The sequence below is a fragment of the Nymphalis io genome, chromosome 10, assembly GCF_905147045.1.
Source record: "Nymphalis io chromosome 10, ilAglIoxx1.1, whole genome shotgun sequence".
Lineage (NCBI taxonomy): Eukaryota > Metazoa > Arthropoda > Insecta > Lepidoptera > Nymphalidae > Nymphalis > Nymphalis io.
The window spans coordinates 8,055,332-8,073,506 of record NC_065897.1 but is presented as its reverse complement, the minus strand read 5'-3'; the positions used below and the strand labels follow the sequence as shown (position 1 = coordinate 8,073,506).

Here is an 18,175-nt window from a genome sequence, read left to right as displayed (position 1 = left end):
TTCAAATCTTTTTGGGTCTTTTAAATGTTATTGCAACCTCTATTATATATTTTCATATATTTTTATGCGGTTGGTATAAACCTCTGTTAAGACTGTTTTATTGAAAAAATAAATCTATGTAGGTATACATATGTAGGCCTTTCATTGTACACTATATAGTTGACTGCCTAGTTGGTCTAATGGCTAGATGTAAGGCCGCAGACCTGGAGATACTGGGTTTAAATCCCAGGTCGAGCTAATAAAAAGTTATTGGGTTTTTCTGTCGAAAATTCTCAATATCAGCCCGGAGTCTGGAAGTTGGTAGCGTGTACACTCCCGTGTCTCGGAAACCACGCAAAGCCGTTGGGCCTGCGCCTGAATTCTTTTCCGAAATCAGTCTGGAGGACTTTATATGGTTAAATCAACACAAACAGTTAGACGCTGCGAGGGGATGCTTGTAAGCAGTTTAATACCCACTTCTTTAATTCTTCTTCAATTATATTAAAAAATATATACTGTTTTAAATTTAATTAAGTCCAAGTTCTATGTATTAGGAACCCAAAATAATGCAATAAACAATTAATATATAATTTTACCAAAAATAAGTTTCGTTTCTGTGATAAATAAATAATGGTCACACAAATGACTTTTAATTAAATTTTTATTAAAGGGCTGTTGTTTTTTAAATTAAACAATATCTAATAATTATTAGATATTACCCACTTAATGTAAGTTCTTATTACTTTTTTGAGTACGTTAATAATTTTTAGACCTTTTTTAAAACAATAACTGATTTTAATATTGTAAATTCTTGCGTTTTCGTTTTCTGGTATCGCACTAAAAATACGATGGCAACGTTATCCGAAATACTGTTACTACACTACTACATACAGATTCTACACCTGTGTTTACGCACAAACTTGTACAGTCCTTGCAAAAACGGCAGTCTCTAAGATGGGCAGCCGTATTCGTTATTCGAGCAGACAGGTACATATTATGTATATATTTTACATTAAAGTACGTGAATTCTTTCGCGTATAACTACTTTGAGCATAAGTATAGTAAAGTGGTCAAATATATTCTAGATCTAGAAAACTGTGTTCTTACCCTACTTGACCTCTTGAAAGACATGGTATTGGTTTATTGTTATGTATTTAAGTAGTAATTACATGCGTTCAAAAAAAGAAATAAAATAAAATTCAATTTAAGTTACGTTTACATTAATAATTTATTAATGTAAACCTCCGATACAATCCCATACAATAATAAAAGTAACCAGTCGCTCTGACCTGCTGTTGAGCTTAAAGTGTTAGCAGTAAGCCTATATTATAGTACGTAAAACAAATCATACAAGCCACGTATTAAAAAACATTACTTTTTTTAGGATATTCGATATTTATACTGCGATGTATTTTAAAAATGCTCGTTTCCGCAGTTGTAGAGCGTTGTTTCCCCGTTATTTGCTCAGCGGCAATTGGAAACTGCATTATTAAAACGCTTTTGTTTAGGCATCACAACACTTACTGAAAATCGAGTTTACCCTCACATCCGAGTGCTTTGTTTCATTGTTCTGAATTATTTAAAACATATCTTAACTTTTTTAACGTGATCTAATTAAATAAAGTACTAAATTACAAATCCAAGTATTTAGTAGTGATACTAGCTAACATAATATACCAAGTTATCCCTAACTTAAATCATTATATATAAAAAAAGTTGAAATGGCGCAGTGGTTAGAAGAGTCTTAACCGATGATCGGGGGTTCAAACCCGGGAAGCACCACTGAATTTTCATGTGCTTAATTTGTGTGTATGATTCACTCGACGGTGAAGAAACCTGCATGTGTCTAATATCACTGAAATTCTACCACGTGTGTATTTCAGCGTGGTGGAATAAGCTCCAAACTTTTTCTTTAAAAGGGAGAGGTTACCTTAGCCTAGCTGTGGCTCATTTACAGGCTGTTACTGTTTACTGGAAATAAGTATAATTATTTTCGTATGTGCGTAAATAGTATTCTTTTAATTTGAAGGAATCTTCATAAAATTTCGGAGATAGTAATAAGTAAGTAAATGCGTTTCTACGTGTTGTCCATGTCGTTGAAAATATAATTTAAAGTCTAATTGAGATTATTTGGTAAAAGGTTATACTTAAGCAAAAGCTTGTAAAAATAAATTACAGGCCCATAAATATCCCACGTCTTCAGAAGAAGGTTTGATACTTATTCTATCACACTGCTCTACTGCGGACCGGATGCGTTAAAATTTCATTCAACACATGTAGGTTTCCATACGATGTTTTCCTTCATTGCACGAGCGAAATTATAAAAAATATTATGCACATGAAAACGTAATGGTACTTGCCTGTATTCGAAACCGTGTTCTTTGGCTAAGTCTTTGGCAATTAACACGTAATTTAGTGGCCTGACTTTTTTTAATGTGAATGAAATACGTAACACTAATTATGTAAAACACTTTTATAACTTCTATTCATTAACTTAAGAATGAAGCTATGGAGGCCATGGGCTTACTTATAAGAACACGAAGACGTTAAATAACCAGATAAGCCTTAACTAAGTATATTACAATTAAGCAAATTAGTAATTATAATTTGCATCGCTTTGTATATCCTAAACAAAAGGAATGTAAAAATATATTTTGTTGCGTATGTAGAAATAACATTCGATCCTTTTTTTCCATTTGTACAAAACAAATACTTGAAGTAGTTAAATACGAAGGTAGGTAGGCACGACGAAATTTTAAATTAAATAGGTTATATCAGATGATGAACAACGTTGTGCAAACGAAAGACAATGAAGGGGTCGCATTGCCTTGTTTGAGTCTCAATCATTGCATTTCAACTCTTTACATAATTAATAATTAAAGAGACATATAATCTCGGCGGTCTCAGCCGCGGTCGCCCCGAGCATAAAGTACGACTACGTGGAGACATTGTTGATTTTTACTTTGAGAACTGTCTGATTATATCGAAGGCATATTATGTTCATACCAAAGCATGTTATTGTAAAGTTATTTTCTATTTTACAACAATAACAAATTTTACTATGTGTAAACATGTGTGTTAAACCAAAAAACGTTATTTTCAATACACAATTGTTATAATAATAAATTGTTATAATAGATATTAACAATAACATAAACTGATTTTCAATTTAAAATAATGAATTACTTAATTTGTTTTCATAACTAATACACATATTCATTTATATTTCAATTAAGCAACTTGAATACTGATTGACAGAATTTAGTTTTATGTGACCCAATAAAATTTGTGTCGTTTTATTGAATAAAAATATTATTTGAATAAAAACCTTAAAATAATATAAAAAATAAACATGGAAACAAGTACAACAGAATGACAAAGCACATCCCCAGATAGCAATGAACAAGAAAAAGTGGGCGTGTCGCTCCGCCCAGTAGCAAGCGGCCCAACGTCGCTTCCTAGTCGCATGCAGCCTCCCTCCGGCAGGAATTATCTTCCAGCTATAAAAGAGATACGCTCGCAATGTGTTACTAAGTAATAAAGCGGCGCCATTTTGTCTTTTGCTTCCGCGTCGACTCAAAGCAATAACGCTTTTATGAGCTGAGCAGTGATCCGACGTCGCTGATCAAAGAGTTTGTTTCAGTTCATTTTACGCCTGTTGGCCATACCTGAATTTCAAACGATACTAAAGGGTAATGGGTATTAAGTAAAGAAACTTAACTGCAAAGCCTTTGGACATATGTAGTTACCTACATAATTATGATGATTGCTAATTGTTTTGTTCAATTTATAATATTTATTTATATGGATTGCTGGTATGTAAATAGAACAATGAGACATAATTCTATATATACCATTGTCCCTTACATAAGAATACGAATTTATGTTAACAATCGGAAAGAAAATGTTTTTCAAGATTGTACATAGATTGGACAAATTTGAAAAATAGGCACTACGTAACGTAAGCTGATTATAAAGGACATGATCCAAACTTGACCAGTAGTAAAAATAAATGTACAAATAAATGACTTTTGTTAATAATTTAATAAATTGAACTAAAAATATTATATGATGCGTAACTCATCGGAATATTATAATAAATATTGCATTAAAATAGTAATTGTATTTATTTATTTCTTATATTTTACTTATATTGATACTTGCATATGCATATGCATTGCATATGCATAGTTAATAAGGCAGACATTTAAAAAGACAATCGCTTTAAAGAGAAGATACCGATTAATTTCTTGCTAAGACAAAAATAACTAAAAGCTTATTTGATCACTCATTTAAGCATCGGTATTCAACATAATTTAATTTTAATTATTATAAGGTGTATTTACATAAGTAGTAGCAAGAAAATACGTAAAACGTATTAACATTAACAATATTAAAAACATATAAAATTTCCCGAATTTATATTCGAATATAATAATATAATGAAAACAATATTTTTGACAAGAAAAATTCAATCGATTAGATCTAATAATTCATTCGATTACTATCATGCTACTGTTGATTAAATTCAAAGAAACATCGATATATTTCAAACCTATTTTTGGCATGTCTATTTATTTCTAAAAATATACATATTTCGATAGCAAATTGACAACGGTCAAATACGATATTATATTAATTAATAATATATAATAATAATATCCTGGGACATTTTTCACACACGGCCGTCTGATTCCAAATTAAGCTTGTACAGAGCTTGTACTATGGAAACTAGACAACTGATTTACTACATATAATTTTTTTCTTTTGTAAATACATACTTATATAGATAATTACACCTAGACTCAGGATAGACAGACATGTTCATGCACACAAATATTTGTCTTGGGTGGGAATCGAACCCACAACCTTCGGCTTCAAAGGCAAGCATCCACCAACCACTCCAACCGGCTCGTCAATTAAAATACTTATTTAATAAATGAAAGGATATGAATTATGAAAATCGTTGATCATATGAATTATAAATGGAATTTAAAATTGATTATATCCAATGATAAGTCAGAATATATGTTATGAAATATTTTTGTAGGGACATGTGGTTATCTGACTATTTATTTTTATTAGTTAGGTACTTTAAATACTTTTTTATACCTAACACCCCCCAAAACACTTACTAGTGTATTATATAACAAATTACTTAATAACAATTTTAAGGAGTTGAGGAATGGGCTTAGACGAATCAGAATCACATGTTGCATTTAGTAAATAAAAATATCAAGAGCCTGTCAAAATGCTATCTATGAAATCAATATTGGATGGGAAAAGTATCTTGCACAAAAAAATTTGAAGCATTTACGAGTATATCGTACAACATAATTATTTTTAGGCTGCGATAATAACTATGAGGGTTGTAAAATACTGAGAAGTTAATTCGCGTAAAATTCGTTTTGTAACAAAAAGAACCTACCTACCTACGTCTTGTTATTTTAAATTATACTATAAGGACATAAACTATATAAATTATTGAGAAACAGCGATTTTTTGGTGTGGAAACCGTTGGATGGTAACGCAAAACTTCATTCCAACGGCGCGCACTTCTGACTTTTTTGATGTTATGTCCGTATTAATTAGTGAGTTTTCTCTGGCTTTAACGATGAAAGAAGACATAATAGCGACGAACCATGCATTTCTTAGAGTTCTCGAAGATGTGATAAGTTAACTTCTAACCCTGCACTGATCATGATGTCTATCACTACTAAGGCCTTAATCTTCTGGTACTAAGAACATTTATTTTTTTTAAATCTATAAGCTAGCACTTGAGTGTTATCACACCTGATGGAATGTAAGATGGAGCGCGCTTGCCTAGAAGATGCCTATTCACTCTAGACTTGAAGGTACCCATATTGTAGGTGGTGGGAAAAACGGAGGTAAGATTTATTTATTTGCATACTGAGACAGCTCGAGATAATCAGTGGCACAGCTTATAAACATGGCTGATAAAAATAGGTATAGGTTCTACTCGCTACTTCGTCCGGGTAAACTTTATAATTGGGTCCAGAGAATGAACGCGCAAACACACTTTTGTTATATATATATATATATATATATATATATATATATATATATATTTTATTTTTATTTATTTTTTTCAGCCTTTTGCCGTCCACTGCTGGACGAAAGCCTCACCCATAGAACGCCAACCATCCCGATCTTGGGCAGTTCGCATCCATCCCGAAACTGCCTCTTTTTTTAAATCGTCGGCCCATCTTGTCACAGGGCGTCCTACACTACGTTTGCCTAAGCGTGGTCTCCACTCCAACACGTGTCGGCTCCATCGGCCATCAATGCGCCTGGAGACATGACCAGCCCACTTCCACTTCAGCGAGCTAATTCTAAGCGCGATGTCGGTGACTTTAGTTCTCTGGCGAATGTCCTCATTTCGGATTGTATCTGCCAGAGAAACCCCAAGCATCGCGCGTTCCATTGCTCGCTGAGCGACCCTAAATTGGTGGACCAGTCCTACGGTAAGTGTCCACGTTTCGGCACCGTAAGTCATTACGGCTAGGACGCACTGATTGAAGACCCTGGTCTTAAGCGACTGTGGGATCGACGATTCAAAAATATGACGTAACCTCCCGAATGCCGCCCAGCCCAAACGTATTCTTCTTTGAGCCTCCTTCTCAAAGTTGTGCCGGCCAAGTTGTATAGTTTGGCCCAGGTAGATATATTCCTGCACAACTTCAAGTGGAGAGCCATTTACGACCACTGGTCTCGGGGATACATGACGGTTTGCCATAATTTTGGTCTTTTCAATGTTCATCCCGAGACCTACTTGTCTTGAAGAATCGCTCAAGCTGTTTAGCATCTCTTCCAAATCCTGCAGAGTCTCCGCCATAATGACAATGTCGTCGGCAAATCGCAGATGTGTAATGTGTTGGCCATTTACATTAATGCCCCCTCCGTTCCAATCGAGCGTCTTGAAGACGTCCTCCAATGCATTGGTAAAGAGTTTCGGTGATATTACATATTTGTTATATTAGTTGGATTATATGGCCGTATTATATATCCGTCTTGAAACTATTACTTATAATACTGTAAAATATCTATATTGCATTTGTAGTTCCTACTTATTGCGTGAATCCAAAAAGAAATGATAAAATTTTACAAAATAAATAATACATAATTCATAATATGGCATCAAAATCTCTTAATTAAATATTTTTTAAAACGTTTTCTATTGCTTCTATATATTTATTATTTATTTATAATAAGTAAATTTGCACCCAATGCTTATAAACTAGATTTATCAGTTCTTCCTTGATCTAAAAACTAGCATATATATGGCAGTAGATACAAATATATACAGTAAAGGTTGAAACATAATCTAAATATGGTCTAAGCAAGCAGAAATTTTCGTCCGGTCGACCAGTCTGAACTGTGCCACTCTGTGATACCACTGTATTTTAATGTTAACTGAGATATGGAATCGCCATCAAATTTTGTTTAAGTTTACTATTATTTGTGAACTTTAAATACTAAAAACTCCGAAATAAATAAGATGTTTTATATCCTTCATATTTAATTCGCTTTCGAAAGCTGATTTAGCGTAAATGATCGCAATCATAAAACGATATTGGTCTTACCGCAATACCGTTGATAAAATATTTCTATATTTTCACAATTTTCATTAAAAAAATAATTAAGATACAAATAAAATTTAGATTTAAATAACATCACAAATAAGTCAAAGTTATTTGCCATAAACATTGCGTCATCAAATTATATTATTATATTTAGTTATTAGATATTAACTTACCCTGAAATCACGTAAATGCTTTTTTACGATTGTTTCACAATAAAAATATTATTTTAGTAAATTGTAATCGACATAGCATTGTATTCAAATGACATATTCAAATTTTCATACACTACTTTTTTTATTCTTTCTTTCAGTAACCCAAGAACATATCCGTGCATTGTAATACATTTTTACTTAGTTTTACATATTTGCGCCGAAAATTTGCCAAATTAATTAAAGGTAAATTAAGGTCCTGGGTTCAAATCCCTGGTCGGGCCAATAAAAAGTTATTGAGTTTTTCTGTCGAAAATTCTCAGTAGCAGTCCGGAGTCTGGAAGTTCGAAGTTTGTACACTCCCGTGCCTCGGAAAGCACGTAAATGCCGCAGTTGGCTAATCTCTCTTGAAATTGCCGCCGCCGTGGTCGAAATCGGTCTGGAAGATATTTTTTTTTTTTTCTATATTCAGTGGCTTCGTTCAGATTTTATTAAAGAGCGGTTGGTAAATATTAAAAGAATAACTGCCTGACTGACATCAACGAACAGTTCAAACTACTGGGGCTATAATAATTTGCATTCGGGTTCCTTTTATATAGAAGTTAGCACTAAGGCAGGATTTTTGAAAATTTAACTCCTAAGGTTAATGATTTGAAAGATTAGTGATGAAGTGTATGAAATTTGTATTAAAATTCTTCATTTTAAAACAAAGAACTATGGAAATTGTTATTTAGTATGCGAAGTAAAGTATACGAATAAAGCCGCGGGTAAAACGCTAGTTTATTTATATACATAGTTATTCATGTTCTACTTAGTTTAATTAAAATCATCATCCATGCGGACGCGTAGTTACGCGTACATTAGCGTACGCTTTATATCCCTACTTCATTTTTAAGGTTTCATACGTTGAAGTAAAAATAAGAATCCATATCCGTATCCGCGGTGTCCGGCTGTCTGTACATTTAAATGAAAAACTATAAATTTAGTACTATGTAAAAGTAACGCAATAGAAACAAAGTAGCCAAACTTCCAATTTCGTCTTATTCGTTTACTTGTCTTTGTCATTTATCTATTATTTTGATGTTTTAATAAACTTGTAACACCAACAAACCGAAAACTTTAATGAAAACAGACGAAAAACTTTATTGCATGTCATTTTCAATTTTAATAGATGAACCATGACTATTTGCGTTGTCAAAACTGTTTAATATTCTATTATCAAACATTAAATCATTTATTAATTTACAACGAATGATGTGTAACTCTCGATCCAAATTTTTACTTGGAATCTTGTTTTTTAAGTTCAAGGGGTCATGACCTCCGATATAACTTGCATCTGTTACATTGTGGTCAATCTTTCTTACAAGAAAATAAAATAAATAAATATAGTTATTATATTAATAAATCCTATTTTGTATGATAAATTCTCGTAAATATTAGTCAGTGTTCATTTAATAACAATCATAGCAATGTAGAGCTCTTGGGTTCGGCTCTGGCTGAAGTATCACTCTATTATTTATAGGCGCGTTCGATACGCAATACAAATTATTGTTTTCAAAGTATAACGTTTAGGGGAGCTCGATGTTTGTAAAACGACCCTCCGGGGTACCCCAAGCTATGTCACAGCCCAACGAAGATCACCCTTATAACTTCGACTGTAAGCTTAATTTTACATCATAATAGAAATGACAAAATACTTTTTCGATTTACGATAGAACTGAGGTACTATTAATGCAATCTATTGACAACTGAATTTCGATTTGGTTGGCGCATTGTGTGCAGATAGGTCTTTATGGCAGTAAAGAGATGCTGGCACGGTTGTTTGCGTGCGGTAATTGATATGAAGTGACAGACACTGGGGGTTACTTTTACAGCCTCCGGCCGCGAAGAGGAGTAATGTTTTGACGTTAACCGAAAGGAGATGGGTGTGATTTGAAGTGCCCTTTGTGGAATTATACTCGCGGATGGCATATTTAATATTGACTAATGCATTTCACAGCTAATGGGGAGTCGAAATACGACAGGTGTGAGAGCTTTGCAGTGGCTCAGAAGGTGATTTTTCAATCTAAATAGCGTTAAGCTTTATTAGTTTTATTATTAAATGTCTCTAATTAAATTGAATTTCATTTGTTTTTTTTTATTTTAAAAACAGTTTATCATTAGGTGCCTCTTTGTTTCTTATCTGCTAGTTTAACTCAAATATGTTTGATATGTTTACTACAAGGCATATCATATTTAATATTTAGAAGAAAAATTATTAATGATAGTACATTAAAATATAAGCAAAATAATGTAAGAAACTTTTTTTTCCTTTAAACTAAAACTCGATGAGCAAAATGAGCGGTAAATGTAAATTAAATCGACATTAAAGTATCAGAGGCGGATCAGGTGGTCCATTAATAAATCAGTTCGCTAAAACCGTAATTGTAATCTCAAACAAGGCTTGCGGAGGGAGCGGCAATGTTTGTTCTAACAACATTATTACAATAAGTTCGGGTTTGGTTCGCCGCGGCGCCCGTCCGCCACTCAACCTCACCGCGTGGTTCACACGATGCTCTCTTACTTACGAATATATTGCTTAGCGTTCGTCTCATTTCATGATCCAATCTTGTCAAAACAAAAACTTAAGAACTATCTTTTACTGATAATAATAGAATAATATTCTTGATTATTTAATTAATTAGTAAGAAAAAACAGAATTCCCATTCTTATTTAATAAACCGTTTTTAAGTTATTTGTGTCCTTATCAAGCAAGCTTTTTTCTCCTCTATGCCATCGATTAATACTCCCAGTGGATTTCGTGTTCTTAGTTTGATGAGTATTTTATGTATATTTGTTGGTTTATATCGGTGTCTTAATATCAATAACATTTCCTCCATTGAATCAAATTCAAAACAGGCTTAGAAATCTAATGATGGTTTTAGAACAGACGCCGCCGGCGTTTTGTATATATTCAGACGACAGGAGGTAGGCGTCGATGCGTGGAGCGCATAGCCGAGGGCAAAGTCCGACTCTCCGACATCATCTGCGTTTCTTCCCATACCGCATACACTAACCATTTCAAATTACAAAAATAAATAAAATCTTTGCGTCGTTCCGATACTCAGAAAATTGTTGGTTTGCATTGACAATTAAAACACGCTTTACAATTATTTGCAACGTATATTAAGAATAGTTGATAGATATGTCTGTTTTTGTAGTTTTGTTTTCGGAACGAAGTTCTTTTACGCGGCGCGGCTTACAGTACAGAGGGAAACAGCAGAAATTGTCGAATAACGAAAAAGCGTTACCTATACCTACTCTAACCTTTCCTCTCTTTCTCTTTATTACTGTGTCTTTCTATTGTATACGGTTGAAGTGTGAACTGAAAAGTAAAATTTGTTAAAAAAATATTAAAATTAAAAAAAAATATTTTTTGTTTTATAAAATTCAATAATATCGTTATATTTCTGGCAATAATGGATACTGTTGTAATGGCATGATTTTTCTTAATACCTAAATATATATAGTAACAAATAAAAATAAAATATAAATATATATATTTAATAACAATGATTGATTTTTTTTATTTTGCATTTTGGTACTTTGCAGAAATTCAAACTATTTTATATAATCAAAGATTATTAATTTTTTTATAATTATAAATATGTTTTTATGTATAACTAGCAGCAAAATTCATTAATATAAAAAAATATGTAAATGAAATCTAAACTTCCAAGGAAGTAAATAAATAAACAAAATACTAAAAAATGTTTGCCTCTTAATATTATAGGTTAATATTATAATATTACTAGCTGCCCGCCCCGACTTCGTAGCTACGTTCGTTAATTCGTTCATACGAGTAAAATAATGATTTTATCCCGCCCATTTTTTAATCAATAAGCTATAAACATTTGTCAATCAATATATTCGCCCCTACAGTAAAGTGTTAAGTGACTGTCTTGTTGGTCTAGTGGCTAGAGATAAGGCTGCAGACCCCGAGGTCCGGGGTTCAAATCTCAGGTCGGCCAATAAAAGTTATTGGGCTTTTCTGTCAAAAAATCTCAGTACCAGCCCGTAGTCTGAAAGTTGGAAGTGTGTACACTCCCGCGCCTCGGAATGCACAAAAAGCCATTGGCCCTGTGCCTGAACTTTTTCCGATTGAGTCCGATTGCCGCCTTATCGGTTTATTGAGTTAGGGAATAGAAACCTGCACCTGTGTTTGCACACGCGATCCCAGAATTTTCTGTAAGCCTTTTTAAGGCATATCATTTTTAATCTATTATTTTAATATAACTACTCCTATTATAGTCTAACCATTTCGTGCAAAATATTTACAAATTAGATATATACACGTGTCACTTGAAACTATTTCTATAGTGAAAATGGTATCAAAATTTGTTGCGTGGTTTAAGAAGTAAATAAAGAAATAGACAAAGCGACTTTATTTTATATTATTTATATTTATAGATTCAGATTAGAATCTGAATAATTCATAATTTTATTAGTAAGATATTTAAAACTTTACGGATTTGTTTTTTTGTTATTATTAATAGGGTTTCAGATGAGTAGATCAATAATTTTAAAAAAATAGTTACACTCAAAATCTGTACTCAATAACGCTTATTTAATAGCGATTTTGACTTTGACGATTTAAAAGCTTAAGATTATTAACTCCTATTAAAGATTAGTTTATTGATTTTCATGACTAGCAGCTTCTGTAGTAGAATTTGACAACATATGATATTATACCTTGAACACTGAAGTAGAATAAGCTATTTTAAATAGAATCAATCCAAATAGAGAAGCTTTTGGTATGCTATCCGCCAATTCGCGGTAGAGCAGCTACCGCGAATTGGCGGATAAAAATATCCTTTTAAAATATGCCAGTTTTCTGACTTTATTTTCTAAAGGTTAAAATTATTAAAGTTAAAGATATATTTATTCTCAAATGTAACAACAATTAACAAGTCAATTATATTAGATCAATGCAAGATTATTTATTATTATATATTAAAAAGATATTAAATACGTCAAAGAACTTGACGAACTTGGGGACCTACCACAAAAGAATAAAGTTTAAATCATCAAAACTGGTCTAGTGGTTTTAAATTATCAGTAGAATATACATTAAAAAAAGTCAAACATAACCTGACTTTTTGATGTCGGTTAAATATCATCATCATCAGGTCAATGTTTAAAAAATACATGTCCGTCTGTCTAACCGTCGTGTTTGTCTCTACACTCAATAAACGTTTTTATTTGTAGAGCTTACTCTACAAATTACAATACAATCAGATCCTTTTTCATATGTGAATAAAATGGTCCTATTGTTATATTTAGGACAAATTTTTCTTTTTTTAACACTTCGTTGTATGTCTCTTAATACAATATTTAGGTATTTCTCTTAAATTATTAAGAGTAATAAGACTTTTTGTATATCGTTGCTTTGTGTTCCGGGGTAGAATAGAATCATGCCAACTCATGCTGTGGTTATGAAGAGAGCCGACTAACGGATTTCGTTTCGAGCTATTCAGCTTCTCTCTAGTCCATCGCATAAGATAAAGCATGCCCAGAGAGACGGGTGGCCATATAATTATTTATGAAACTCGTAGGTATGTAATTAGTTCGTACATCACGGAAATCGAGTAGAAATCGAGGGAGAAACTAAACTTTGCCATTGGAAAAATGTTAAGCCCACACATCGATATAAACGGAGTATAAAAGGATATCTATGTATAATTATTAAACCGATAATAAAAACAAATATCATTTTTAAAAATAATTATTTTTTAAAACGATAATATATAATCTTTATTTCTAAAATATTATATTGGCTTAAAGCATTTGGAGCCTAGGCAGGTTAAATGCTTACGTCACAATCTCGTTAAACCGAAACAAAGGTGAAACTTATACACATTTACTATGCAGTTTAAAGTTTCAATAAAGCACTGTTTGCCCCTGGCATAGCACGAGTCATAAATTAAATATCAGGGTAGGTACGAATATCAGAATCACTGCAGCGGTATAATGGAATTTGGACATTAAACAATAGCGATATGGGCTATTCTGAATATTTTATACTAACTAATACATTATTATATTTAATATATATATAGGCATTATATCATATACCACGTAAGATTTTGATAAATATAGACAAGAAATTCTTAAATTAATATATTTAAAGTTTGCATGAACAGCGGGTTTGGGATTTTACTATGGTATTGAATGCAAATATAATCAATAAGCATTAACATCGAACACTGTGAATGGCGTTCAAAAGATTTGAGTTAGCTAATCTTGTTGCGGGAAGGCATCGACAAAACACGAGAAATGAGAAATGAGATAAGCTGAAATCATGCACCGTGCCGCGTGTGAAGCCGCCCTCGGGTCTGGCGATGGCAGCCGCCATATTTGCCGCATGAACGCCGCACAATGTCAGAACGCCCGATAAGTGCTAGAGCATCTCCTCATTTAACCGAAAGTTAATAGGCCTATTGTTGGGCTATCCACCGACACTTGTAATGCAATTAACTTCTACAATGGTGATATCGTTAAAGAATTAATTTTAAGCTCCCAGCTTCGATAAAAATCCCCACACTTTAGGATTGCTCTTTGCCTTTGTTATATTTCATTAAGTGCGTATTTATTTATATCGATTTAGAAAGTTAATTTTCCTTTGTTGTTTGAATAGATATTTTTCAAAATTTAACCTACTCTGTCTAATGTGTACTGTTAAAACGTTATAATTCATAAAGAATAAGTGGCTAAGGCTTTTGTCTATTAAAAGACAGAAACATTTATTATTTGAGACATTTAGAGTACCTACTGGTAGGTTATATATTTACTTTAATTTTTTGTTACTGACTATGAAATTACAATTCAAATTCGTCAAAAACTATTTATGGTGTTTAGGGATTTATTTCTGTGAAAACAAAAATAAATAGGTAGTATACAAATACACGTTTAATTGAATCAAATAATAATTTCGCTAAGCTGTAGTCAAAAATATTTTATCGGTAAATTCTGTAGTCATGAATGAAGAAAAGTAAAAGCCTTCACTGTTGTGACGTATAACTAAGCCGCCGCGACCACCCGCAGTTCGGAACCCAGCGACACTTGTGAGTGGCAAGTCGAGTGGAAGCGACCAAGACATACTGAGAAACATCATTGATTCTAGCAAACAAAAATTTTTTTTACTCCCGGTGTTAGTTCAGTAGCGCGGTCAATGCTGTGTAAAACTGGGTCATTCAATTGTCCATGAATCACACACCACATTAAAATGTATTATTGATCACAACATACGAATGAATTTTACTGGCTTTTGAATGCATTTCATATTTGAAAGAGCCATTGAAATGTATACGCTGTATACTTCACACTTGAATTATTTTGTAAATATGATATTTAAATTGTTTTTTTTTTTTAAGTTTTTACATTGTAACGAGAATGTTCATTGAACATTGTTAAATATTCTATTACATTATCGAAATGTAAACGCGTAGATAATATTCTTAATACAATATTATCTACTATGTAATCTCTTTAGTTAACTTCCCTTAGTTATTTATGCACTTTAATTACTACTATTATATTATTTGATTATGTATAGAGATTAAAAAAATATGTAGGCATTATATAAATTAAATTATATAGTATGTAGGTGAAAACGCGGAGTAAAATACACATAAAGTTATATGCATTAGGATCGGTACACGGGCATTCTAAAATTGCAATACATTAATTATTCATCGTTGACAATATTTGATTTTGACAATTATTATAGGCACAGGTTAGTAGGCACATAGCAAATAGTACCTTTATTAAAAGATTACATAATTTAGATACTTTTGTATTTGTGTTTTCTTCTTTGCGTTTACATCCAAACAATAAAGCACATTGTGAAACTATTTTCATACAATGGCCGATATTTTTTTTAAATATGTTTAGCTTTCCAAAGCATTTTTATAAGTATTTATTAATATAATTTAGCTTAACAGTAAAAGAATAACTTATTTAAGTATATTAAGGACTTTATCTTTTAATTAATAAGAACTAGGCCGTGCAAATAATCTCTTTACCACAATAGATAGAAATTCTTTCCAGAATACAATAATTACTAATTTGATGCAAGTGGAGTGTAGTAGGCGCGACAGTTCTGTAGTCCTGCGTGTGATTTACAGAACTCATAAAAAATAATAAAATTCTTTCAAACATATTCACATATGTATATAATAAATTGTCGTATACCAAAACGTTCGAAATACATTATTAAGTGAGTCCTTATGGTGAAAATACACTTAATTAAAACAAATTCAATGTTTTAATCCAGGTACAGACCTGGCTTATTACAAATAAACTTTGATTAATACCTATTACATTTTAGTAGTGTTTTTCTATAGCCTTGATGTAATCTAAAATATTATTCCATTCATTGCAATTCCTCTTTAAATTGTTTTAAAATGTAAACGATTGTATCGATCATACCATTGTTCGTTTATATAATTCGATACTAAGTATACCAGAAACATTTAATTAAGTCTCAACAACAGCGGTACAAACTCAATCGGATTAAAGCAGTTAAAAAGCGCATTAGCGACGAACAAAAAACATTTTTATAAAAATAAAAAAAATAAAACTAGTTTCCGCCCACGGCTTCGCTAGCCTGTGTGGACTCCCCCCTCCAAACTTATGTAAAGATAGGCAATGTCTGTCCATGGAGTTCAAGCTTCCTGCGTATCAAATTTCAATGATTTAGCCCTGAAAGCGTAACAAGAGAGAAGCGTAACAGAGTTACTTTCGCATTTATAATATTAGTAAAGATAGGCGTTAATTATTATTAGTAAAGATAATAAGTGAATTATTGTTATTTTAATAAAAAACTCTGAAATTTAAAAATGAATGTTATTTGCAGGTATGGTTCAAAAATCGACGTGCGAAATGGCGCAAACAGAAGCGAGAAGAACAGGAACGACTTCGTAAATTGCAAGAGGAGCGCGCTTGCAGCCGCGCGATGGTGTCGGCACGAGCGCGCCTTTCACCGCCTTCTCGTCTACCACCCGCGCCGCCCACGCCTCGTCCTTACACCGATGACTCCGAGGACTCCGATCTCGAAGTCGCTTAAGAGCTAGTGTTAAAAGATATAGTGAACTTAACAGTGTAGAAAATTGAGGTGAATCGGCGTTAATTATTATCATCATATATTAATATGTGATAATTGAATAATATACTTTAGAACAAAGTGCACAAACGTTTAGGCAATAAGGACTCATCATGACTTCATCATTTTAACATTCTGATTATTGAAGTAACTGTTATATAATTAAATTAATTAGATTAATAAAGTTCTTTTATCTTCTAGAGTGTACTTATAGGTATATATTTATAAGTTATCTTATGATCGTAGAGTAAATGTATCTAGTTAAATGTATAATACCTATTTACTCGTATCATAAGCTTTGATGTCTTGAAATTGTAATATAATAAATATATTCTAAGCTGTATATTTTCTTCTTGCATCTTAATATTTAAGTGGTAAGTACCATATTCATATATTTACTTATGTTTTTCTCATTTCTTCTTATCCAAATTTATATTTGACACTATTGTAAATTACATCTGGATTTGTGTTGTATCACATGCATTTTATAGACGAAAAATTAAAGCTACTCAATTTTAAAATTTTTACTTGTAAACACTTTAAGTAATTTATTTCCTCTATACAAAAAAAAAAGAAAATCCAAAATAGCACACCTCGATCGCTCGTAATTCCGCCAAAAATATATAAATTAGGAGACAGTGAAGTGAGTAAATGTAAAAAATATATTAAAATAATTTTTAATATGAGTTATCCCGCAATTAGCCCAATTTTATTATTTCAATAGTGTTCTTTAAAATTCGTTTAAAATTGAACAATCTTAGTTACTTCAGCGTAATATAAAAATTGGAAAGGATTTCAGTTGAGCTGAAATCTATGAAGCGCGTTTGAGGTGTGCTATAAAACGTCTATATTTCTCTACTTTTGTATTAAGTCCAAATAGAGTTAAAAAAATTTATTGGTCATAATGTTATATCAACTACTTACTTCAAGTTTTTCAAGAATCTATGAAATATACCTTACTATGGGCAATATATTCTAAAATAATAAATAAATAATCAATAAGAGTCAATGTTTTTCATTAGGCATCATTTTGTTATTCGAATTCATAACACAAAACCTAATTAAATTTCAATAATTTTAGACTTTCAGTATAGCGTAGGAATAAATTCATTACTGTTTTGTACCTAGTGTAAAAAAGGCGATTAGAGTGGCAGAAAGTGATACGACATCTACGATAATAATTAAATTATTATAATAATACTAATACGATATATATAATACGATAATAATTTATATATATTATATAAAGGATACACGCATCAAAAGGGCATCGTACAAGTTGGAGTTCAACATTATAAAGT

At 31.9% G+C, this 18,175-nt stretch overlaps 1 protein-coding gene across 1 annotated transcript in view; it reads left to right on the top strand.

Annotated features, from left to right (window-relative positions):
* LOC126771390 (homeobox protein goosecoid-like) overlaps positions 1 to 16,838 on the top strand; it is a 31,098-nt gene extending 14,260 nt beyond the window's left edge. Inside the window, exon 3 of the mRNA XM_050491255.1 lies at positions 16,629 to 16,838. Within this exon, the coding sequence (XP_050347212.1) occupies positions 16,629 to 16,838 (210 nt within the window). The remainder of the gene's footprint in view (positions 1 to 16,628) is intronic.
* Positions 16,839 to 18,175: the final 1,337 nt, after the last annotated feature.